At 43.1% G+C, this 25,743-nt stretch overlaps 1 protein-coding gene and 1 long non-coding RNA gene across 2 annotated transcripts in view; one reads left to right on the top strand and one right to left on the bottom strand.

Annotated features, from left to right (window-relative positions):
* Window positions 1–2,645, bottom strand: part of SLC22A15 (solute carrier family 22 member 15) — an 82,260-nt gene extending 79,615 nt beyond the window's left edge. Inside the window, 1 exon segment of the mRNA XM_045478770.1 lies at window positions 2,472–2,645. Within this exon segment, the coding sequence (XP_045334726.1) occupies window positions 2,472–2,558 (87 nt within the window). The 5' untranslated portion in view covers window positions 2,559–2,645.
* On the top strand, window positions 1,249–9,241 carry LOC123598519. The gene is made up of 2 exons (XR_006712661.1): window positions 1,249–2,230; window positions 7,782–9,241. It is a non-coding gene; the product is annotated as an uncharacterized LOC123598519 (long non-coding RNA).
* Window positions 9,242–25,743: the final 16,502 nt, after the last annotated feature.

Below are 25,743 nucleotides of genomic sequence, written 5' to 3'. Positions count from 1 at the left end.
ATCAACTTCCCATTTAAGCCATCTCTGAAAAGGGCTTCCTACTTTCTTCCTCTGCTGGAAGAAGCAACTTTCACAAGATGATGAAAGCATCATATTATAATTGTGTAATGGGGCTCCTAGTATTCCCACTCCACAGGCCATCCCAAACCAAAACCATCTCCAACAAGTGACTTGGTAGAGAAGTCTTTGGTGATGTCCACTTTCATATCCAAAATAGCTTTGGGTGACCCCAAGACCACCTTTATCATGTATATCAATGGGGCAGTTGAATACTCATGAATATGTACCACTATGAAGGATTCACTTCTGCCTGGACTGAGGCATTGTTGGGACAGACACAGCTACAGGGTGCCTCCCAGTCCACACCTACAAGATAAACAGTCACTCACTCCCAATACTCATAAGACCTGGTTCTTCAATGGCAAATACTGACCACATGTCAGGCAGGGATCAGTGAACAATCATGGTCACAGGCTTAGAGCTCTTTGGTACTAAACGCAAACCAACTGGGTCAACCATAAAGAAAAGTAAATGAGAAAAACAATAGGTCTCGAACCCAGAACCGTGGCCCTTTTTTTTTTTTTTAAGTTTTTATTTATTTATTTATTTATTTATTTATTTAGAGAGCATGCAAGCAGGAGAGGGGCGGAGAGAGAGAAGATAGAGAGAGAGAGAGAGAGAGAGAGAGAGAGAGAATCCCAAGCAGATTCCTCCATATCAGCACAGAGCCTGACAAAGGGCTCGAACCCACGAACCATGAGATCATGACCTGAGCCAAAATCAAGAGTGGGACACTTAACTGACTGAGCCACCTAGGGGCCCCAGAACAGTGGCCTTTTTAGTGCTGCACTCCCTCAAGACAAACTTATTCTAAATAGGCAGACACCTAGCTAGGTCTGTAACAAGATAATGACAGCAGGTGGAGTATAGGCATGGGGGGACAGGATTGTTCAGAAAAGGAATTATATTCCTGGAATTCTTGGTTAGAAGAGGAAAGAATTTTCTCAAAGAAAAAGTATTATAAATGAACATCAGGCATCATGGGTACTATGAAATACTCTCTGTATTAAGTACTGTTTTGTGACTTAGGAAGTACTCTTTCCCCACAGGAAAATTACAGTTAAAGCTGAAACACTGAACTTAAAGCACTTCAGAATCCTGAATATTTGTGAACTGAAAACTTGCTTTGCTAAAAAAAGGACTGACATCATCTATCAGTCCATCGTTTGAACAGCTCTTCTGGCTGGAGATAAAAACAACTGAACTTGCAAACATTTTAATGGAAAACAGAATCAGTAAGGCAACTCTTACCCTCCCCCACCCCCTACCTTCCTGTTGAGCAGTTGCCTTATGCCAGTTTCAAGCAACTGGTGGTTATACTCACGATTTCCCTGTACTTTCCTCGGGATAATCATCGCACACTAACTGTACTTATTGAACTGTCTGCCTGCCTCACCCAACGCCCCCCCCACTAGAATGGGGGTCTTTTGGGGGGAAAGGGGCTTTGATTTGCCCACCACGGTAGCCCCTGCTAAGCAAATAGTAGGCATCATTACATATGTGCTGAATGAAGGAGTAGTAAAATGAGGGCTCACAGTAGATACTAATCAAGAATTTGTGAATGAAACGCCTTTAGAATATTGGGAGAGGTAACTGATGTCATTAAATGGGCCATTTAGGCTGGCAAAGGAAGAGTAACTCTTGCCTGGCAAAGTGTATCTATAGCGACCTTGAGCATACTAAACCCACATTTTTGGACTGGGGTGAGCAAGCAGTGTGGGAGAATTTTGTACAGTGAAGAAATGATTCTACTTTATAACTGAATCTTATACATTGTAGATGACATTATTCAATTTATAGTAGTCTCAGCCCGAGGCTGGCCTCTGGGCAGAATGACCCAGCAGAACCTGAACGGGGGAGAAATAAACCCCATGCACGGAAAGCACCTGGAACAGAAAGCCCCCTGGAATCCAGGAAAAGATGGTAAGTGGACACCCAGAACTGAAGGAGGCCGCTCTAGGTGGGACCTTCGTCAGCGACAGCGGCGACCGGGGCTCACTGTGTGCTCTAGATTCCAAGGTGACAGAGCCGCAGGTGAGTAACAATTCCGTCACGCGTTCACGATGTTGTCCCAGGTAACTGCAGAACCCGGCATCCGCTAAGATTAACCAGCTCGTCGGCGGATAAAGTACCCCCCCCCCACCACTCCCTCTCCCACTCGAGGTGGCAGGTGGGTGGGCCTGGCGGAACAGCCCCAGGGGGCAGGCTCTGAGGCTGGGGCGGGCACCAAAGACCAGGCCTGACGGCGACCTGGTGCTGGGGCCCAGGCCGGCCCTCGCGCGGGACGGGGGCAGGGGGCTCGTGTCCCCCCCCTCCCCCCGGGGTTTGCAGATCCTGGGCGACCGGCCGGGCCCCTCGGGGGATCCGCGGGAGGCGGGGCAGCGGGGCGCTAGGGGTGGAGGGGGACTCACCTGCAGCAGCACGGCCAGCAGGAAGCACAAGTACATCTGGTAGATGCCCATCTCCCCCACCGCCTGAAACGCCTCCTCCACCTCCATGGCGGCCCCGGCCCGGCGGCCCCGGCTCGGCCCGGTGGCGCGGAGCGGGAGCGGGAGCGGGAGCGGGGGCCGGGTAGGGGAGAGAAGGGGTGGGACGGGGGCGGGGGCAGAGCCAGAGCCGGCGCGGGGGCGGCGCGCGTGCGCGGGCGGGGCGGGGCCGGGAGGGGGCGGACGGGGGGCGCGGGGTGCGGGGCTACGCGTCGGGGATCTGGGTCGGAGAGGGGCTGGCGTGCGCGCAGCTCGCGGGGCGAGGGAAGAGGAAGTGGGCGCGGGCTGAGACATCCGCGGCGATGGAGAAACACGGAAACGGCTGCCAGTCGGATCCCCGGCCCTGCTTGGGGCGGGGGCGCGATTACCGGGCGACCTGGTGGCGGCTCGGCATTGTTTGTCCTTTTGTATAAATCGGGGGGCTGGGGGCGTGCCAGAGCCTTCGGAGAAGAGGGCTGGCAGGCCTTTCTTTCTGGTCCAACGCTGCGCTAGCGCTGTGGGGGTCACACGTAAACACATTCTTGCAAAGCCGAGAGACTCATTTGCAAATAGAAATACGCACGAGGTACAAAGGAAATAAAGAGCCAAGGTTAAGCTGTGAGACTGGAGGTGATGGATGCCAAGGTGTTTGTAGAATAAGCAGCACTTGCCAGGCGGGAAAGGTGGAGGAAGAAGAGGCAGGGCGGAGAGAGGGGTCGCCCACCTTAAGTCCCCTCATTCCTGCATCTCCTGAGGTTGGTTTTAACAGCTGCCTAGTATTCCCTGGTCCAGGCCATGACCCTCAATACATTGTGAACAGAAGAGGTGACCAGCTAATGTTTTACCTAGGCTTTCACATCTAAAAAAGTGCGATAGGCCTAAGTCTTCTTTTCTCCCTACTGTCCCTGCTTGCATTTGGCATTAAGATCATAGCAGCTTAGCAAAATGAGTTGGAAATGTTTGGTATAACTCTCCTTTAAACCATCTGGATTGGCTTGTCTTGCCGGGGCGAACCCCTGTATTACAGAGATACATAGAAATATCAGATATATTTTTATGGCTTTGTGTTCTTAAATTACTTGTATTATTTAAAAAATGCTTCTATTTTAATCGAGATTTTTTTTTGTTTTGGTTTTGTAATTAACTTGTTCATCTTGTTCTTACAGGATTTTATAAACTCATGCTCTAGTTGCATTGATGCTCTGTTTTTCATTCTTAATATTGTTTATTTTTATTGCTCATTCTTATCCATCATGCTGGAGTTTCTCTATTCTTTCTTTATTTTTTAAAATTTTTTCTCTATTCTTTTTTTAAAGAACCAGTTTTTATTTTGTGGTTTTTCTTTCTGTGTTTCTTTGTTTTCCATTTTGTGGATTATGTGAATTCTTTTCACCCTTACTTTTGTTACTCTGTATTTCTTTTTTAGCTACATGACTTGAAAGTTTAGCTTATTTGCTTTAAATTTTACTTTTCTTTTTAATGTTTATTTATTTATTTTGAGACAGAGGGAGAGAGAGAATCCCAAGCAAGCCCTGTGCAATCAGAGCCTGACAGGGGGCTCGATCTCACAAACTGAACCATGAGATAATGTTCTGAGCCAAAACCAAGAGTAGGTGGCTTAATTGACTGAGAAACCCAGATTCCCCTAATTTTACTTTTTAAAGAATAATTACATTTCAGGCTATGCATTTCTCTTTGCTCTGTCCTATAAGTTTTGTCATGATGTGGTTTCTGTTGTCTTTAGTTCTGAATATTCCATGATATTGTAATATACTCTTCAAACCACTAAGTTATTTGTTAATGCTTTCTCCCTTCTTTTCTTTTTTTTTTAGTTTCCAAGTAAAGGTTATTGCTATTTTTAAACCATCCTTTTATTGTTGATTACTAATTTAAATACTTTGTGAACGAAGATGATATTAAATCTTGGAAATTGTTTGAGGTTTCTTGTGACCAGGAATGTGGTCATTTTAGAAAAATGGACTGAATGTACTGAAAATAGTCTCCATTTGCTTGGGTGCAAGATTCTCTATATATTAGATCAATCATGTTAATTGTATTCAAGTAATGTGTATTACTACTGGATATATCAACTTTTAATAAACATGTCAAAATCTTCCAAAATGTTTATTGTTTTTGAGTTTTTATCAAGTTCTCTTTTTATTTCTGTAGGTACATAAAAGGACCAATTGAATCATTCCTCTTGTGATAAAATAGCTCTTTCCTCTTTTTAATGCTTTTGTCTTCATTTTTATTTTGTTTGATATTAATATTGCAACATCAGGGTTTTTAAATATTATTTTCCTTGTAGTCTTTTTATTTTCATCCTTTTGTTTTTACTATGTTTTAGAAATGTTTATGGAGGGAGGATTTTTTGTCCATCCACTTTGATAGTCTTTGTCTTTTAACATGTGAGTTAAATCCATTTATATTTATTGTGAGTGATATATTTGGAATTTTTTTCTACCATTTCATTTAGTGTTTTCTGTTCACCATCTTCTTCTTTTTTTTTTTTTTTTTTTTTTCTTCTTGGCCATCTGTTGGAGTCTGAAAGCCATTTTCATCCTGCCTTTCTCTCTTTTTGCTATTTTAGAGACCTACAGATTGCGTTATTATATTATTATTATTAATTTCGTAGCTACACTTACATTTTTTAACATCCTCATAACTATATACTGTTCTACAATGTTTATAGTTATTTAACATGCCTATTTTCTTTTCAAACTCATAGGAAACTACACAAGATTCTGAAGGAGTTCAGAACAAGTCTCCCTAAAATGTGTCACTTTGGCATGTTCACTATTTTAGCTGAAGGCAATAAAGGCACAGCAGACTCAAGAAAAATTTTCCCCTCCTTTAAACTACCTAAAAGAATTTAGATAGGAGACCTGGTTACTAAGAGATAATTTTTTTCATTCTTTCTTTTTTTTTACTGTTTATTCATTTTTGAGAGAGAGAGAGCATGAGCAGGGGAGCAGCAGAGAGAGGGAGACACAGAACTCAAAGCAGGCTCCAGACTTTGTGCCGTCAGCACAGAGACCTACACAGGGCTCAAACTCACAGATTGTGAGATCATGACCTGAGCCAAAGTCGGTGCTTAACCAACTGAGCCACCCAGGTGCCCCAAGAGATAATTTTTTATCTGAAAGACTTATCTATAATGTAGGACAAACATCTAATTACCAAACAACTCCTCTTCATATTGTCCTATGAATCACCCTTCACCCCTTTGAAGCCCCAGCCCCGATCCCATTCCTTAGTTCAGTTGCCTCGCTTGTCCTTGGATCTCATATTCATATTCCCTGTAGGTGTGAAATTAAATGTTTTTCTCCTGTTAATCTCTCTAATTATTAGACCAGCCAGAGAATCTAGAATGGTAAAAGGAAATTTTTTTTTTTCTCTCCAATAATTCTAAGAAAGCTTTATCTGAGAAAACATAGGAGAACATAAAGATGTTACATATGCTGGAAAACTTTTTTAGGTGACTCAAGAAGTTACTGCTGTGGTGCTAAAACATGGATGGGGAAGATTCATGTGAAGTATTTTAATAAAAACCTTCCATTGTTAAGAAAAATTATCCTGCACTTGGAAATAATAAGAAAGCAAGAAGAGAACTGTGTGTGTCCTTTCAATGTGGTAATGAAGCGTTGTTTAACAGGCCCACCCTAGGATTATTTAATTCTGTAAAAGAACTGACTTGTGTTTAACTTTGTATTTACTATGAATTAGAGTCCAGAGACTACGTGTTTACATGTAAATTTGTAGATTTTTGTTAGGGATACGTGTAAATGATTATGTTCAATAGAAAAGATAATTCATTATTTAATTATCCTATAAAACATTAGCTTGTTTTATATCAAATTTAGAAATTCTATTTTAATGTTTTTTTGTTTTTTTTTTCTGGGAATTACAAGTTCCTCAACTGCTCTTAGAACGAGCTTTACCGTAGTACTGGTCCTTTCACCAATTAAAATAAAATCTTTGACACAGGTTCATTCTCTATTGGTAAGAGGGTTATATTTTTAACTTTTGGAAGTTTTTCTTTGACATCATCATGTATGAGAATGAAAAAGTTATAAATTAATATTTATATGATAGCTAAATAATGTGTCGAGTAGAAAGAGGGTGATTTCATCTTACTCCCTTAAAGTTTACATATTAATTTTTCTTCTATTGGATATTTATGCTAAAAGCAGTTGGCTATTATGAGAAAAGAAAGTACAACCTGGGGGTTGTCAGAAATGAGGTCTGATGGGTTGATAAAGGCCAGGTATGCAGTGCTAAGCAGCTTGAACTTTTTCCTACGGGTGATGGGAACCACTGAAGTGTTTTAAGCTGGAGTAGTGTGATTTTTAACAGACGATTTGGTAGAAGTATTAAAAGCATGTAACATCAGTTGTATGGGCCCAGGCAAGACCCAATGAGGGCCCGAGGGCTTAAACCAGAATAGTAATAATATAGATGGAGAAGTCAAGTCAAATTTAAAGTAAAATTTCAAAAATTGATAGCGACTGCATTTTGCACAGGCAAAAGAGAAAGAAGTCACGAATGACTCCTATGGTTCTGGCCTTGATGACTGGAAAAATGGAGATGCTCTTAACTGAGATAGGGAACACAGAAGGTGGAGTAGGTTGGTAGTGGTGGGTTGCAGGGCCTATAATAGGAATGGTGGGGCTGACCAGCATTGCTCTTTTAAATAGTCGTTGCCCCTTTAAGATCCTGCCCTTCCCCCTTAACCCACCCAGGTCCCTGCTGGATTTTCTTGCCCTAATTTACAGTCAGCGCCAGAGCTTCTGAGCATGCGCTGAAGAAAGAGCTGGCCTAATTAAAGCTCTCCTGAGGCTCAAGGTATTGCATCTGTGGCTCTTAGCAAAGAGTTCCATTTTGAGAGCATATTTTCCCCATCGGACTATTCTTTTCTCATTTTTCTTTTTCTTAAGCCCTTTCCTCCCATAATTTTATAGTACCTGGATCTTTCTTTTATCACTCAGGAGTAATGAGCATCTTGGGTTGTTGTTGTTGTTGTTGTTTTTTAAATAATAAAAAATTAAAATAATGTTTAGAATAGGATGTCTATCAAATACATACTGTTTGGGATCTGAGAAGAAAAAGGGTAAACTTTATCTGGTAAATTAGATAAAGATTTGAAGCAAATAGAATTGATTATTATAACCTTTTTTTTTAACATTATTATTATGAAAGCTGCACACCTAACCACTGTATCATGTCTTCTGCTTTATTGGTAATCTGATGTCCCAGAAGGTTACTGAAATTTGGTGTGCAAGATAACAGACTTCACATATGTCAAGTGTTGCTTCAGATCCTTGGCAATCAGTGTTGCAGACCCACCTAAATGTACCAAGAATTACCATCTTTTTGAAAAATCTGAAGAACATTTTTCCTTTTGCATAAACCTTCATGCTGTGCTAACCCTTCATTTTTAGTATTTCACAGCAACAAACTTTAATAAAGATAGCCAAAGTACAACTACCTCTGTCAACATTAAGTTGATAGAAACACAGCAAATACGTTGGGAATAACCAGATCACAAGGAAGCCTTCCTCCTGGGAGGAAGGAGCACGAGGGCCGAGGGAAGAGAAGCAAAAAGAAAATGGAATTGGCAGTGAAAAGGACATGTCTCCATCGGTTGACTAAACTAACAACTCTCCCAAACTAACAACTCTCGTTCAAAAACCATCCGTGAGTCAGTGACAAACATATACTAAAATAAATCTAAATTAATGTGGAGAAATTGACCATTCCCATGTCTTAAACCTTAGCAATAAAATAAAAGAGGATGAATAGAGTGAGGTCTAAAATTAAGAAGGTTATGGAAGAGGGATATGAAATATGAGGGAAATTAGCCATTAAGTATGTTTGAATTTAGGTAGTAGAGTGTTTTGCTTGCTAAGAGCCGAAGTTTCCATGCCGTCCCAAGAGGCACTAAGCTTAGATAGTAGGACATTCACTGAATCCAACAAATTCATTCTTGAGTGCTCAATTTTAATGGAAATGTCCATATTGTTGTGCCTGTGGTTGCTACTATTCCTTCCATGGGAGTTATCCATCAAGGGAATACAGACCAAAATGATGAATTTGCTTTACGCATGGGGTGGATACACTGGGACTGCATTCCGTAGGATGGATGAAAATTTACCCTCTACCAGACAAATGCTTCCAAGTTGCCCAGGATTAAAAGCTGGAGGCCATGGGAACTGTCTAAACCACCTTTGCTGTTGAGTATTGCATAAAACTGATGATAACCTGCATATCGAGAATTCTAGCTGCAACTGGGCCTTCCAGTTAAAACCAGCAATTGACATTGCTTTCAGAAAATAGGAAGTCAAAGTAGACTTCAGAGAACCAAGTGTGACACACTTATCTACTCAATCTCAGGAGAGGTCATCAATCCTAAACCATTCTGAAAATGCAAGTATTAGGTTCATTCAGCAAGATGGCTTGAGCAACTCCTCCCTACTGGGCATTGTTGTAGGTGTGAGGAATAAGGCATTAAACCATGGGAGCCTCTCCCTCTCCCTGGATGCTTGCATTACAGAGAAGACTTCCTTCTTGGCTGCAGTTCTGGATGGCACGGGTGGAGGAGGAGTTGGCAACTATGGGAGTTGCACACTTGCTGCATTATCTGAACGTGAAATCAACCCCAAATCCAAACATAACAATGTGAACCAATTAGAGCATAAACAAAGCTTTACAATCCAGCCCATCTTCTCCAGTCTATCATTCAGCCTATGGGCTCTCGTCCCTGTGTTTATCTGCTTTAAAAAGAACGTAGCCAAGGGCACCTGGTTGGCTCAGCCAGTTGAGCATACGATGTTGGTTCAGGTCATGATCTCATGGTTCATGAGTTCGAGTCCCACATCGGGCTCTTAAAAAAAAGAAAAAGAAAAAGAAAAAGAACGTAGCCAAGTCTTGTTATCTCCCAATAGTGAAAGTCACGTAGTGGAAAGTTGCAATAATTCACAAATTCACAAAAAGAATCTGCATGATCTTCCAAATGAAATGAATCCCCGGTTTACTGGCACACAGCTATTCTGAGCCAAAAGATCATAATGCATTTGAAAGAATATAAACTCCTCTTCCTCAGTCTTCATTTGCATGAGAAGAGTATCTTATCCTTAGCCAAACAGAGCAAATCAGGTCCTCCAGTCAATTATCTATTCTAGCACAAGATTTTGAATATTCTCGGTTTCATTTTCCACTCCTACCAGGGCTTGAGATGCATCCTTCACCATTTTTTTTTTTTTTTTTTTTTGTCATGTGGCCTTTTGCAAATCTAATGGGAGTGAATGGTTTTTCTCAAGAAAATGAGGGTGCACTCATACACATACTTTGAACATTGTTTTTTTTCAAATCACTGAATCCAACCCCGACATGATAGATATGATGAATTAGGGCTACCAGAGGTTAGATAATACGTTTAAAATGATTAAGGAACATAGCGAAAGTTCACCGTTGGTAGAGCAGTGGATGAAAACCAAGTTCTCAAAAGTTTGGGCCTTTTTGTTTTTTAAAACTGCCAGAGACCCCTCTCGGATTATAGGCCCATCTCTAAACAATGTTCTTCTCGCGTGGAAATATTAATATAGAACAACATTATCTTTGTAACATATTTGCACTCTGATTCCTTTGTAAACAAGAGTAAATGTGCCCCCAGACCCACAATGATTTTAAGGTTGGGGCTTTAGCTGAATAGGGCCTTCCCTGCCTGTCTCCCAAGCCAGAGACTCTAGTCGGGCATATGTGATAACTCAGCCCCATGATTGCAGCCACACACACACACACACACACACACACACACACACACACAGAAGAGTTCTCATCTGTTGTGTTGGAAGCTGAAGAATGGAGTACTGTTGTAGTTTTCCTTTGTGGATTATTCCTTCCTCAACAGCCATTCTGCTTTTGACCTGAAAAACTGGGCCACAGAGATCCTGCACCATCAGGCATGTTTCTTATCGGGCTGTGAATGTCTGGCATATGGCTAATTACAATTTACACCTCCCGAAGTCTTCTGACAATCCACTAAAGGCTGTTGTGTCTCTTTGGTTTACTGTTCGGGGCACTTTTTGCAGACAAAGCAGCAAACGGTTCTTTGGGAGGTAATTTATTTTTAAGTTTTCGTGTATTTATTATTTGAGAGAGAGTGTGTGTGTGCACGCACGCGTGTAAGAGCTGGAAAGGGCAGAGACAGAAAGGGAGAGAGGGAACCCAAGCAGGCACAGTGCTATCAGTGCAGAGCCCAACTCGGGGCTGGATCTCACGAACCGTGAGATTGTGACCTGAGCTGAAACCAAGCGTCGGACACAATCGACTGAGCCACCCAGGCGCCCCTTGGAGGTACTTTTTAATTTCAGTTGATGACGGAAGATGATGACTTCTGTCTGGGTTGTTAATGGTGTATTCTCAGCCTGGTCTGTTAAATGCCTATGTCCCTACTGATGTGTCATTGTCATTACAGTGTCCTGGTGACCAGCTTTCCTCTTCTTCTGTCTTCCTCTCAGACCTGTCCATGGGGGGTAAAATGAAGAAATAATATAAGTGAAAGAAGGCAGGATTTTAGAAGCAAAATGTTTATGGCATAAAATAAACCAATACAAATGATAAGAGAGATATCTGCATAAAGATACCTGAGTTGTTTTGAGTTTATGTTTTTATTTTTTTAGTTTATATTTATTTTGAGAGAGAGTGTGTGCCTGCGAGAGAGTGGGGGGAGGGCAGAGAGAGGAAGGAAGAGGGAGAGAGAATCCCAAGCAAGCTTCCGACGAAGGCTCAATCCCACAAACTGTGAGATCATGACCTGAGCTGAAACCAAGAGTTAAATGCTTAACCGACTGAGCCACCCAGGTGCCCCTTATTTTTAATTTTTATCCCTGTTTTTTCCTGCTGCACGTTTGTGAGATAAAAACGTGCTCTGTTGCAAGGAGATGGGTATCTCTTCGAACAACACGTAATGGAAAGATATTTCCACAAAGTTAATTTAGTTTTTAATTTGTGGGATATGAAAATACAAGCTGATAACTAGACATCACTTAAGCAGAGAGGTTTCCTCTTCAGTGGAGTGGCTGGCAGAGGGAGGAGGCATTCTGATGGAGATGTTCTATTTGAAGCTGGATGTAGAAGGCCAGGGTGGATTTAGTCCCAGGGCTCTCTTCTGGCCCTGCCAACAGGTGACCAGCTGGCACCAGATATAAGCATGACAGCTTGGTGCACTCAACTGAGCCCCCCGTTTCTATTTTCCCTCATCCAGGGAATAGCTAAAAACACGATCTCTAATTCCCTTACTGGCATGGGGCAGTACAGAAATAAATGAGTTTTCAGTTAAAGATTTGAAATAAAAATATGGCCAACCAGTTAGAATTTTAAAGTTGAAGCTCTGATACTCGCGTTTTAGGAACTGAGCGATCTATGAACCAAAGTAATGTGGGCCCCATCCATTCTCTACCATAGAACACACTTGAAAAGGCTGACGACATGAGAGGTTGAAAATTGAACATTTGAAATTTCAGCTTTGATGGCAATGTTTATGGGATGAGTATCTTTTTTTTTTTTTTTTAAGTTTACTTATTTTTGACACAGAGAGAGAGAGAGCAGGGGAGGGGCAGAGAGAGAGGGAGAGAGAGAATCCCAAGCAGGCTCCACGCTGTCAGCACAGAGCCCAGTGCAGGGCTCAATGCCACGAACCATGAGATGACCACCTGGGCCGAAACCAAGAGTCGGACACTTCACTGACTGAGCCACCCACGTGCCCCGGGATGAATATCTTCCTGAGAGGCCCACATCTCCTTGACGGGGATGCAGAGCTAGGAGAGAAGATTCAGCCCTTCTCCCTTTCCCCTAAATTGCCTGATTTGACCTAGAATCAGCATAACCACAATAAAGACTCACAAGTATTTCAAATGAGCTCTTGAACATTGATGTTTTCCTTTTCGTTAATCTCTCTCTTTTAATGTTAAGGGTATACCTTAAAAAAAAAAAAATGCCCTTAAAGCTCCCAAAGGATGGTTAAAAGGAGGGAAAACAAACAAGGAAAAAAGATAATACGGCCAGCAATTACCAAGAGCTCTGCGGTAATAGGCTCAGAACTGTTAGACCTCAGGTTCAGATGGGCCATGAGGCAAGTACACCTGAGATGCGTGCAACCTGGTGGTCCTTTCTGCCCTAGCCACCCGCTCTGTGTTCAGGGACCAGGAAGTCCTACACTTTCCACAAACAACGTCAACTGTGCGCAAAAGTGCGCTGGAGCTCTGTCACAGTCATGCCCGTCTGCCGGCTTCCGCAGCACCTGCAAGGTCATTTTAAACTTCCTTCATTAGATACGGTATGTTCCCCAAGATAGTTCTAAAATTCTTCCATACCGAAAACCAAAGTAGAAATTTACATGAAACAACATATTTTATAGAAAGGGGCCACAGGGATAGTTACAGCTTGGGGGGGTGGGGAAGTTTTCTGAAAAAGAAATCCTGATATGATTGTTTATATGTTCATTTTTTTATATCTTCCACTTCTCATTACGTGTATGTTTTCCTTTGGACTCATGGGCATATTTATAATAACTTTTGAAGTCCTTGTCTGCTAATCTGCCAGTTCTGTTGTCTCTTCCGTTCTGGGTTTGTTGGCATTGCTTGATTTTTTTTTTTTCTTCTTCCTGATTATCGGTCCCAATTTTCTACTGCTCCTATATAATAGTTTTTTATTGAATTCTAGAAATTGTGAATGTTTGTTATTGAGCACTGGAGTTTGTCTTAGTTCAAGCATATTAGATTTTATTCTAGTGGGCCGTTAATCTGTTTGTGCATCGGCTGGACATTTTGAAGCTTTTTTGGAGTGGGTTTGGGGCAGCCTTCCCTGCAGGGCTAATTTAGTCCTCCTGCAAAAGCGTGACTCCTCTGAAGCATCTAGTGATTACGTCAGGTGTTCACTGTAATCTCTTCACACCAGTTTGGCTTTTGCCTTTTCTGTACCCTGGAATTGTTTTTAATGGGAACACAATAACTTTTTTTAGAGAGAGAGAGACAGAGAGAGAGAGAGAGCGTACTAGTGGGGGAAAGGGGGAGAGGGAGAGAGAGAATCTTTTCTTATATAAAGTGTATTTATGTATTTTGAGAGAGAGAGAGAGAGAGAGAAAGAGAGAGAGAGAGAATGAGCAGGGGAGGAGCAGAGAGAGGGGGAGAGAGAGAATCCCAAGCAGGCTCTGCATTGTTGGCACAGAAACCAATGCGGGGCTTGAACAAACCATGAGATCATGACCTGAACTGAAGTCAGATACTTGACCCTGTGCCACCCAGGTGCCCCAAGAGAGAGAATCTTTTTTTTTTTTTTTAATGCTTATTTATTTATTTTGAGAAAGAGAGAGAGAGAAGGAGGCAGAGAGAGGGGGAGAAAGAGAATCCCAAGCAGGCTCTGTGAGATCATGACTTGAGCCAAAACCAAGAGTTGGCTGCTTAACCGACTGAGCCACCCAGACATTCCCCCAAGAGAGAGAATCTCAAGCAGGCTCCACGCTCAGCACAGAGCCTGACACAGGGCTCGATCCCATGACCCTGGGCTCAAGACCTGAGCTGAAATCAAGAGACAGATGCTCAACCAACCGAGCAACCCAGGTGCCCTGAACACTAATAACTTTTACATCCAAAGGATACTTTCCAGTTTTCCTCTTACCTGACCTCTTGGTGGTGGCATTTAATGCTGTTAGCCACTCCCACCTTCTCAAGACACTCTCTTCTTGAGACTTCGGTGCACTCTCTCTTTTTCCGGGGGATCTCACGCTGTGCCATGGCTTCCACTCCCATCTATTTTACAGTGAAAGAAACTCAATGTGTATGTGTGTTTTCTTCATCCTGGACTTTTCCCACGCTTCAGACTCCCCATTACCAACCCCGTCCTCAATATCTCTTCTTGAATATTACAAACACCTCATGTACTAAAGTGACCCCATGATTCCAGCCCACTGCCCCACACCTGCTTCTCTTCCAACATTCTGTCTCATTAAAAAGGCACTACCCAGTTTCTCATGCAAAAAAAAAAAAAAAACCTGAGTCATTCCTATAGCCTCACCCTTGATGTATATGAATATCAAATATAATCATTTTTTTTCCTACTAGAGATCTGTTGAATCTGTCTCCCAAGATCCAACAAGAAACTGTTGGTCCTGGACACCATGTGTGGTTCGAGAGCAGAAGAGAGAGACGCGGAATATTAATATAGCAGGGTTGAAACAGCCTCAGAGTGTTGTCCACAGCCAGATTGTTTTGGAAGAAGCAGAATATTTTCTGTACCCTTGGAGAACAGATTAGACATGGTGTAGGGAAGAGGAGACCTGAGAAAGTTTCAAGATAGAGCAAAGAGGGTGCAGCAGAAGCCTGGGTGATGGGACCATAAAAATATCAGTAGAGTCCACAGCAGAACATGAACAAGGAGACCAGACCGTTCACCTACCTTGTATAAGATCTCAGCATACCTTCCTCCCCAAATTCAGATCAATATCAAGGAGGTGGAAAGACCCCCAAATGGCCTGAAATCAGATTTCCAGCTTCCAGAAGAATGGGAGCTTGGAACTAAAATTAACTTCACGTATATACAAAATAATATTCTACTTCTTGGCAAAGGAATAAAACTCACACCCAGCATATGGACAACATCACTGATATAGACTTGATATTTAACCCAAATTGTGAATAAGTGTAAATGCAAAGATTAAGCAGGCTCTGTGATCAGCCAGTCTTCATCACCACCTCATCATCACCATCCAGGCCGCTGTCATCTCTTGCCTGAACACCAATAATCACCTCCTTCATATTCTCTCACCCAAATTCTTGCTTCCCTCCAATCTTATTCTGCACCAAACCAGGAGTGATCTTTTTGGTATACAAACCTGATCCTATCACTCCCCTTCTTCCTCTTCTTTTTAATATAATTTGTTGTCAAGTTGGCTAACATACAGTGTATACAGTGTGCTCTTGGCTTCGGGAGTAGATTCCCATGATTCATTGCTTAAATACAACACCCAGTGCTCATCCCAACAAGTGCCCTCCTCAATGCCCATCACCTATTTTCCCCTCTCGTCTGCTCTCTCCCCACCCCCCACCATCAACCCTCAGTGTGTTCTCTGTATTTAAGAGTCTCTTATGGTTTGCCTCCTTCCCTCTCTGTTTGAAACTATATTTTCCCCTTCCCTTCCCCCATGGTCTTCTGTTAAGTTTCTCAAGCTCCTCATATGAGTGGAAACGTATGATATCTGTCTTTCTCTGATGGACTTATTTCACTTAGCATAATACCCTCCAGTTCCATCCACGTTGTTGCAAATGGCAGGATTTCATTCTTTCCCATTGTCAAGTAGTATTCCATTGTATATATAAACCACACCTTCTTTATCCATTCATCAGTTGATAGACATTTAGGCTGTCTCCATAATTTGGCTATTGTTGATGGCACTGCTATAAACAGTGGGGTACACGTGCCCCTATGCGTCAGCACTCCTGTATCCTTTGGATAAATTCCTAGTAGTGCTATTGCTGGGTCGTAGGGTAGTTTTATTTTTAATTTACTGAGGAACCTCCATACTGTTTTCCAGAGTGGCTGCACCAGTTTGCATTTCCACCAACAGTGCAAGAGGGTTCCCATTCTCCACATTCTCGCCAGCATCTGTTGTTTCCAGAGTTGTTAATTTTAGCCACTCTGACTGGTGTGAGGTGGTATCTCAGTGTGGTTTTGATTTCTATTTCCCTGATGATGAGTGACGTTGAGCATCCTTTCATGTGTCTGTTGGTCATCCGGATGTCTTCTTTGGAAAAGTGTCTATTCATGTCTCTGCCCGTTTCTTCACTGGATTATTTGTTTTTTGGGTGTTGACTTTGGTAAGCTCTTTATAGACTTTGGATACTAACCCTTTATCTGGTATGTCATTTGCAAATATCTTCTCCCATTCTGTCAGTTGCCTTTTAGTTTTGTTGATTGTTTCCTTTGCAGTGCAGAAGCTTTTTATCTTGATGAGGTCCCCCATAGCACACTCACTCCCCTGCTAATAGCTTCTTTTTTTCTTAGTGTGGAGTCCCTATCCATTAACCAGGGCCTTTCAGACCCTGCGCTGTCTTGATAGTTACCCCTCCAGGCCTCTTTCTTTCATTCTGGCACACTAGACTTCTCCCAGCTCCTCTGGGGTGCTAATTCCAGGGACCTCCCTCTGCCTGGAATGTGCCTCCTCAGTCCCCCCCCCATACACACCCCAACTTGACCAACCCCCATTCATCCTTCAGTTCCTGGCTCCAGAGCCACTCCTCCCTGAAGCCTTCTTCCTTCTCCCAGGTCGGTCTGGGGACTTCTGGAGCCACTCGCATTTGCTCTCTGCCATTTCACCTCGTCGTGCTTTACAGCCACTGTGCTCCACAAGGGCAGGGCCAGGGTCTCCTACCCTCGATACCCAGGGCATACGCTGCACCCCAGATGGGGACCCTCCGGCACCAGAGGGGCTGGAAGAAATGCTGGATGCAGGAAAGCGGTCCAGAAAGCTAATTCCCACCAAAGTGTTAACTGATAATGTGTTCAAATGCTTGTGTAAAGGACATGCTGATAAATCTAAAGAAGCGTGTCCTTCCTGGTAAAACTTTGACTGTTGGCATATTTCTGAGCTAGGCCATTTTCACTTCCAGGCTGTTCACTAGGAGAAAAGGCGACAAGGACTCTACCATTACCCATGAATCCCTAAGTCATCACCCCCTCCCTGCCTCTCTAACCCGCCTCTCCTCCCACTGTGTGCTCTACCCAGAGGGGTTTTCTTTCTGTTTCTGGAACACACTAAGCTCCCGCCCCACCTGGGTCCTCGAGTGCCATCTCTCTGCAGGATGCTCTTAACCAGGTGAGGTGAGGTCCTGAACCACTGGCTAAGAGAGGCCGGCTCTGCTATTCCCTGCCGCTGCACTCTGTCTGCATCACAGCATTTGACCGCAGGCGGTAATTTAATGCATTTCTGTATTTACTTGCTTCAACCCATGTTCTTTACTAATCTGTAAGTAAAGGCAGGGAGTACATGTGCCTTGTACACTGTTGTTCCACGAGGGTCTAGCACAGTGCCTCGGACAAAGTGGGCACTCAGTAAGTATTTGTTGAATAAAAGAACTGATAGCTATAACAAACCATGAGCTGACAGTTATATTTATTAGCTATCATACCATACATGGCTTGACAAGGAAAATCGGAATGTTTTTGTTAAGGCTATGGAGGTTTGGCAAGTCAGACATAAAAGTTAACTCTGAGTGGGGCGCCTGGGTGGCACAGTCGGTTAAGCGTCCGACTTCAGCCAGGTCACGATCTCGCGGTCCGTGAGTTCGAGCCCCGCGTCGGGCTCTGGGCTGATGGCTCAGAGCCTGGAGCCTGTTTCCGATTCTGTGTCTCCCTCTCTCTCTGCCCCTCCCCCGTTCATGCTTTGTCTCTCTCTGTCCCAAAAATAAATAAACGTTGAAAAAAAAAAAAAAGTTAACTCTGAGGTTGCATTTGGATGGTTCCCTGAACTGGGGGGGGGGGGGGGGGTGGAAGGGTGGAAGGTATTGGGAGGGGGAGAGCAAGGGATGGGGAACCCCAGGCTGGGGAAATGGGGTGAGAGAAGACAAGGGACAAAATGCCCCTTGAAGCATTTACCCTTTGATTTGCGTTCTCCCAAAACCTTTACCTTAGAGATTTCTATTTTCCAGGTGTTAAGCCTATAAAACTGAATGTGATTGAAAGGAAAAAATATTCAACCTCTACGTTAATTTTGTGAAGTCATGGAGCCCTGTTTTATTTTTTGTTAATGTTTATTTATTTTTTTAGAGAGAGAGAGATAGCGAACGGAGGAGGGGCAAAGAGAGAGAGGGAGACACAGAATCCAAAGCAGGCTCCAGGCTCTGAGCTGTCAGCACAGAGCCTGACATGGGGCTCGAACTCATGAACCATGAGTTCATGACTTGAGCTGAAGTCAGATGCTCAACTGACTGAGCCACACAGGTGCCCCAGGAGTCCTGTTTTAATTTCCCATTGGTGCTATAACAAACCGTCACAAGTATAGTGGCTGAAAGGCAACAGCAATTTACTCTCTTGAGTCCTAGAAGCCAGAAGCCTGAAAGAATCCATGGGGCTAAACTCAAGGTGTCGGCAGCCTCCTTCTTGGAGGCTCCAGCGGAGAATCTGTTCCCAGCCCCTTCCGGCTCCCAGTGGCTGCCGCAATACTTGGCTTGTGATACATCACTCCAATCTCTGCTTCCTGTTCATGTTACCTTTTCTGTGGTCAAGTCTCCCTCTCCCTCCCTTTTGTAAGGACACATGTGATTACGTTTAGGGCCCACCTGGATTACCCAGGGTCCTCTTCCTATATCACAGATAATCTTTCTCTATCAGGATCCCTAATTTAATCACATCTACAAGGTCTCTTTTTTGATATAAGGCAGCATTCACAGGTTGCAGGGATTAGGGTGTGGATGGCGTCTTTGAGGGCCATCACTCAGCCTACCACGGGTCCATTTCAACTTTGAATTTCTATTGGACTGCCTCTTTAAGAAAAAAAAAAAAAACAGGTGCTCTATTTGCTGGGTTTGGGGTTTGTTTTTGGAACTCAACAGGTTCTTTATACATTTTTTATTCTTCAGGGCTCTAGCAATTTTCAATGCTAATCAAACTTCGGTTCTAAGTGGTAGAACCACTTAGACCAAAACTTTGTTTTTATAAGGAAGAGCAAATGAATCATAACCCAAAAACACAACTGCAGTTTTGTTTTCCATCAGGCATCTCTTTTGAAAGGCCCCTCTAGGGAAGCTAAACTGAAATAAAGATTTATCTGATTAAAGATTTGTTTTAGAGGTGTCAGAAAATAAAACACCCAGAGATTTCTGGTCAGCAAAGGGCTGAGCGACATGTTTTCACGTTTCTGATCTTAGCAGACCCAGTGTCCCGTACCTCGGTGAGGGAGAAATTCGCTGCTGGGGGTTATAGGCTGTTCTGCATTCAGAGCCTGAGTAAGGAGCCTGGAGCTGCTCTTTGAAGGAGACCCTAGTCTCAGGCCAGCAGGGAGGAAGGCGCTTCTAGAAAGAACCCCAGCCTTCTCAGCTCAGTTGCAATGGGCAGGTGTTCAGTGTTTTCAGAGCAGGGTGGTGAGATGGAAATATGACGTAAGGGTTATATTTAAATACGCAATTTCAATTTTTCCTGTGGCTGCCTTAAAAAAGCAAAAGAACAAGTGAAATTAAATTTAATGATAGTTTAATACATCCAAAATATTATTTCAACATGAAACAATAAGATAATTATTGAGGGATTTGTACCTTCGTTTTGAATGTTTTCATAATAAGTCATGATTCTGGGGTGTGAGTTACACCTCCAGTGCATCTCACGTTGGCCCAGCCTTGGTTCAAGTGCTCCATAGCCACAGGCGCCTAGTGGCCACCGTACTAGCCTTTGGGGTGACTAATAAAACTTTACTTGGCTTCTAGTGGTACTTCACCATTATAGATGCACTCCTTTACTCTTTTTTTACGTTTTCTGCTTTTGTTGTATTTTTGCTTCTTAGATTTCTGGTGAGTTGTAAGTCTTTGTTTTGATTTTCTTCCATGGGGAAATGGGAATTTTCTCTTAAAGGGTGGAAGCTGGAGAATAACCCATGTACTAAAAATGAGATAAAATGTCCAGGATGTAACTAGGCCTGAAAGACAGTACTGGAAGGGTGATAGAACCATCTCACAAGGGCTCTAGCAAACCCCATCTGCCTCCCAAGACAGCAGTAACACCTTCTCAGATCAGGTCAGATCTGGGAACAAACTTGCTCTACCTAAAGAAACAGTCCATGGGGCGCCTGGGTGGCGCAGTCGGTTAAGCGTCCGACTTCAGCCAGGTCACGATCTCGCGGTCCGTGAGTTCGAGCCCCGCGTCGGGCTCTGGGCTGATGGCTCGGAGCCTGGAGCCTGTTTCCGATTCTGTGTCTCCCTCTCTCTCTGCCCCTCCCCCGTTCATGCTCTGTCTCTCTCTGTCCCAAAAATAAATAAACGTTGGAAAAAAAAAAAAAAAGAAAAAAAGAAACAGTCCTGAACCAGGATTCAGGAAACTTGGCTTTAATAGCTGATTGGGAAACTTGGGAAACTTACGTAAATTCTCTGAGCTGCAGGGCATTCATTAGTAAAATGATGAAGTCCGATGGGTCCATGATTTTTAACAGTATATGCAGTGAACTCCATTTCCAAACAAGCTTTACAGGGAATCTCAATATGTTAAACACATCTAAGAGGGAGCTACTCTGATAGCAGTAAGAACGAAGAATGGAAATAGATGGGGGTACAAACAAGAGCAGGGTGACCAAAGCCCCCTGCCTCAACCATCCCTTTGCTTCTGAGGCACAGTTTGAAACTCTGGATAGATGGTCTCCACTATAGCTTTCAGCATTAAACATTCGAATTCCCTGGTATTCTCCATTGTACTCTATCAGCCAATGCTCTCAACTCACCAAAACAAAGAACAAAGTAGACAAACAAAAAAGTAGGTGGGAGATCATTCCTACAAAGGTTCAAGGCTGGCTTAGGATTTGCGAAGGTTCTAAGCACTTTTCTTTTGGAGTCCCATTACCCCATCCTGTAGCATATCAAACAAAATTTTCTTTTGGTATTGGAGAGACCATTTTTTTTTCAGGTCTCAAGCATTTCTGAAAGTCCTTAAAAACTCAGAGGCTGATGGCACTGTGCCTTCAGTACCTGATGGATAAATAGCCTGGAGGAAGATGTCTCCATGGATCCAATTTTCTTGATTTCCAGTGATGAAACAAGATGGAGCAGAACTGGCCAGTGTGCACAACCCTTCATTTCCTTTGGCAGTCTTTCTTTAGCGACAAATAATGCCTATCTTGCAGTTACAATATATCAAGAGTTAATCTAGGATATCAAAATCATGAGTGAATGAATGAAGGGAAATAAGAGCTATGTAAAAACTGGAGTAGAACCAAAGCTCAGTAAATATTACAATATCTGATCTGAATCTGGGTATATTTCAGGGTACATGGCTGTGAACATAATAAGTGTCCAACTTTGATATTACTGAGAGGGAAAAAAATGGACCTAATTGTAGGACAAATAATCATTGGGTGATGAGCTGTTTTTATTTTGTTTCGTTTTTCTAATTTGACTGCCTATTAGTATCATTATTCTAAATGTAGGCAATATTCCATTTTGCGGCCCTATCAGAGAATGAGATGTTCTACTTACACAAAAAAACAAATTAACCCTTTTCATAAAGTCAAGAAGATCTTCCATTTAACTAACCTCTGGGGCAATTTCTTGATATTTTCACTGAAACTACTTTTCTTTAAGCACCCACTGCTTGAAGATCACAGCTGAGGCTTGGGGGGAGGTTTCCAATTCCTGACAAGATGGTAAACTTTGTTTCATCTCTCAGTCTCAGCCCTAGGGATGCCAAGGAAGTGGAAGGGAGGTTGACAACTTGCTGTGCTACCAACACAAATCAAGAGAGAACCAAAATGAGCAAAAATATTGAGAGAGGGGAAAAATAAACATAAGAAAAGGTCTTAACAATTGAAGGAAATAACCAAAAGAAGAAAGACAACGTGTGTGACTTTTGACTATTATCGTATCTACCCTGCTGAAATTCCCTCCTGCTTCTGGTCTTCCTTTTCCACTAGATCCTTAAGCATACTAATAATAGTTATTTAGGATCCCTGCCTGATAGTTTGAACATTTGGGTCATCGCTGAGTCAGGATCAAAGTTGCTTTGTCTTGATAATGTTTTTATCTTTTGATATTTGTATGTCTTATAATTTTTGATTGAATGCTGGTCATTGAGTGTGAAAAGCACAGTCAAGACTGAGATAAATAGCATTTATGTCCAGAAATAGGTTTGCTGCTTTTTTTTTTTCTGACTGGCCACAGATATGGAAGGTTAGGTCAATAGAGCCAGGAGTTGAGCTGACTTTGGTACCTTTAGTGCACCACAGGATTTCTGTTCAATAAAGAAAATCTAAACAAAGGTAATTAAAAAGTGATAAATTGGGAGAAGATACTTCCAATGTGCAATAGCAGCGAGTGCTACATACCTAAAATAGACCAGAAACAACTTCAAATCAGCAACAACACTAAAAACGGGAAAACCAACAGGAAAATGGGCAAAATATACGTATAGACAATTTTCTGAAGAGGGCACTGGAATAGCCAACAAGTGTATGAAGACACACTCAATCTCACTTTACACAGAAATGAAATTCAAGATACAACTTTTCGCCTGTCAGATTGGCAAAAAGTAAAAGTCTGGTGACGTTGAGTATTGACAGAAGTGTGAGGAAACTAAAGCCCTCGTGTGCTGTGAGCATAATGTAAACTCGTGAGCAGGCGATCAACATTCAGGTAAGCAGCCCATTTCTGGGGGTATGTCTCTGGGAGACTCTTGCGTGTGACCAAAAGGAAATATTGCTCGGCGCATATTAGGCACCCAATAAATGCATATTTAGTGAAGGTTTGAAGGTGTTCATCACAACATGGTTTTTGATAAGCAGAGTTGAGGTAACCCAATCATCCATTTCTAGAAGTACAGGACAGTAAAACGTATGTGAGGGATGTGTTTGACAAAAGCTAACACTGGCCAACTGGTTGCAGTGTGCGAGGCGTCTTTCCAGTGCCTCATGTGTATTAATGCAATGGTTTTCCCATCAATGTAGTCAGGTGTTTAGTTTACCCAGAAGAGGTTCAGTCAGATCAAGCCAGAGGTCATGTAAACAGTAAGAGTCAGAGCTGGGATTCAACCCAGGCATCTGGCTCCAGCAGCAGAGCACTGAGCCACCTGTGATAAGGGGCTGCCTGCCTCCCGAGCCGTGTGTCTCACCCAGCGACCTGCCCCGTGGTCTGATGATTCCCAACTTCTCAGCTCATCCTTTCTGTTACGGGCCTTCTTTTCCTCTTCAAGGGGAAATCATTTCCTGTCCAGCAGAGAGGAGGACACCTTAATGAGGCTCCGAGTGATTCTTCTCCTCTGCAATTAGTGGAAGCGTATCAGGCCTTTCAAGTCTTTAAGATCCTGTAGTGAGGTGCTGGGACGTCAAGCAGCCTCTTTCCTAATCTTCTTGAAGTTCGTTTTCAAATAGCCTGAGACAATATGGCGATTCCCTCCTCCGGGTTCTTTGCCCTGGGGTGCGGGCACATTCAGCCCTCATGGGATCTTTCAGAGATCCCCTTTCTGTATCTTTGGGTACACCTACAGGCTCGAGACAATGTACTGTCAGTCATCACAGCGGGCTGTGGTGCAGTGGAGCCCCTCAGAGGTGACACAGGTCTAGAAAGTGATTTTTGCCTACACTAAAAACCCCAGACTACTACACTTTGGAATTGTTTTGTCTCATTTTTATAAAATGTGCCATCTCCTCCTTCTTTGTGTATTTACTGTATCTTTTAGCCCTGTCTCTTTTATCACTTGTCAGCGTGTCTCCCCCTTACAGTCTTCTTGAGCTGCTCATCTCATCAGCCGATTGTGGCTGGGGAATGAGATGGCCCAGCTTGGTAGGGCTGTGTCTAAAGAAGTCATAGGTCCTGGGCCGGACCCTGAAGGGTTGTGCGTCTCAGCTTGGTAGAAACTATTTTCAAATCTAAACCCAAACACCACTGAGTCACGAAGTGCCACCCACTGTGACCTGCACTGTGCTGTGTTTCTTACTTCATCCTCAGGACCACCCAGTGGGTTGGGTAAAACTGTCCCCATTTTGCAGACACTGAAGCTCTAGGAGAGAGAGGGCCTTGCCCAAGGTCAGCTAAAAGGTTGCAGAGCTGGGGTTCTGCCCAGGTGTTTTGACACAACTCTCTCAAGCGCTCCATTTTTTGGCCTTGTTGCTGATTTCTATGCACTAAATTGCCAATTAATTACCCTTGACCTAAATGGTGCATTTCTGTATTTAATTTCCTTTTTTTCTAAAAACAAGTTACCTATAATTTGAAACACTCTCTTACTTTAGAATAGTCACTGGCTTAGTGAAGATTAATTAGCAAATGGAAATTTCCTGCAAGGGGGAAAAAAAATCCCTTTATAATAAGAAACACAATTCAGTTCTTTTGAAGCCAAGCTCTGTTTCTGCCAGCCTGGCTATTCTGTTGGGGAGGAGTCTCCTTTCCTTGGAGCAGGTTTGTGTATTGATTTAGCAAACACTTACATGGTGCACTAAGTACTAGGCACTATCCTGAACCCTTTACAAATGTCAACTTTCTCTAGCAATAGAAACTAATAATATCATCCACATCTTACAGGTGAAGAGACTGAGGTTCAGAGAGATCTATCTATTTGTAAGTGGCCGAGTTTGGTAGGGCTGCATCTGAAGAAGTCACAGGTCTGAGCCAAACGCTAGCTCAGGCAAGATTTTTTGTTTTAATCTGTTTAATGTTTTATTTTTGAGAGCAGAGAGAGAGAGAGAGAGAGAGAGAGATTGAGAGGGAGACAACAGAATCTGAAGTAGGCTCCAGGCTCTGAGCTGTCAGCCCAGAGCCTGACTCGGGGCTCAAACTCATGAACTGTGAGATCAATGGCTCAACCAGAGCCGAGGTTGGACGCTCAACCGACTGAGCCACCCCAGTGCCCTGAGACAGGCAAGATTTTCACCCTAGAAGTCTGTGTCCAGAGTCCATGGGCTTAAGCACTGCACCACATTTCCTTCTTTGCTAACTCTGTGCTATGGGAGGCAAAGTATGACAATAGCATATAAGTGGGGATGGAAACAGGGAGGAGCCCAGGAGACCCATGTCTGTAGACTGGTTGAAGAAGCTTTGAAAGCCACACAGCTCAAGATGAAACTACCCTCCACGTCTCTGTCCCCTCCGGAGCTGTCCCAGGGGATCATTATCGTGGGCTCAGAAAAGGAGAGAGGCCCTCAGACTTTGTTAGTGACACTTTTGGTCTGAAGCAAATTCACGTGAAAGAGGAACATGTTAGTCTTTCAGGTAACTGATAGCAAAATGACTGTGCACTCTGCCTTTTCTCAATCAAACCACCCGCTTGGCATCACAGAGATAGGATCCCGGTGTGTGTGTTTAGAACACCCCAGGCTAAGTAGAGCAGGTTGTTGAATCAGAAGAAAAAAAAGATAACTCTTATAAGGAAACGGACCTATGTGTTTCATTGGCAGTCATGAAATGGGAAGAGAGAAAAGAATTCCATTCCGCTTCTCCTAGAACATATAAAATGAAAAATACTCCCAATTAATTCTGCC

This window comes from Leopardus geoffroyi, chromosome C1 (assembly GCF_018350155.1).
Source record: "Leopardus geoffroyi isolate Oge1 chromosome C1, O.geoffroyi_Oge1_pat1.0, whole genome shotgun sequence".
Classification (NCBI taxonomy): Eukaryota; Metazoa; Chordata; class Mammalia; order Carnivora; family Felidae; genus Leopardus; species Leopardus geoffroyi.
Note: the sequence above shows the minus strand (reverse complement) of the source record. Positions and strands in the feature narration are given on the sequence as shown.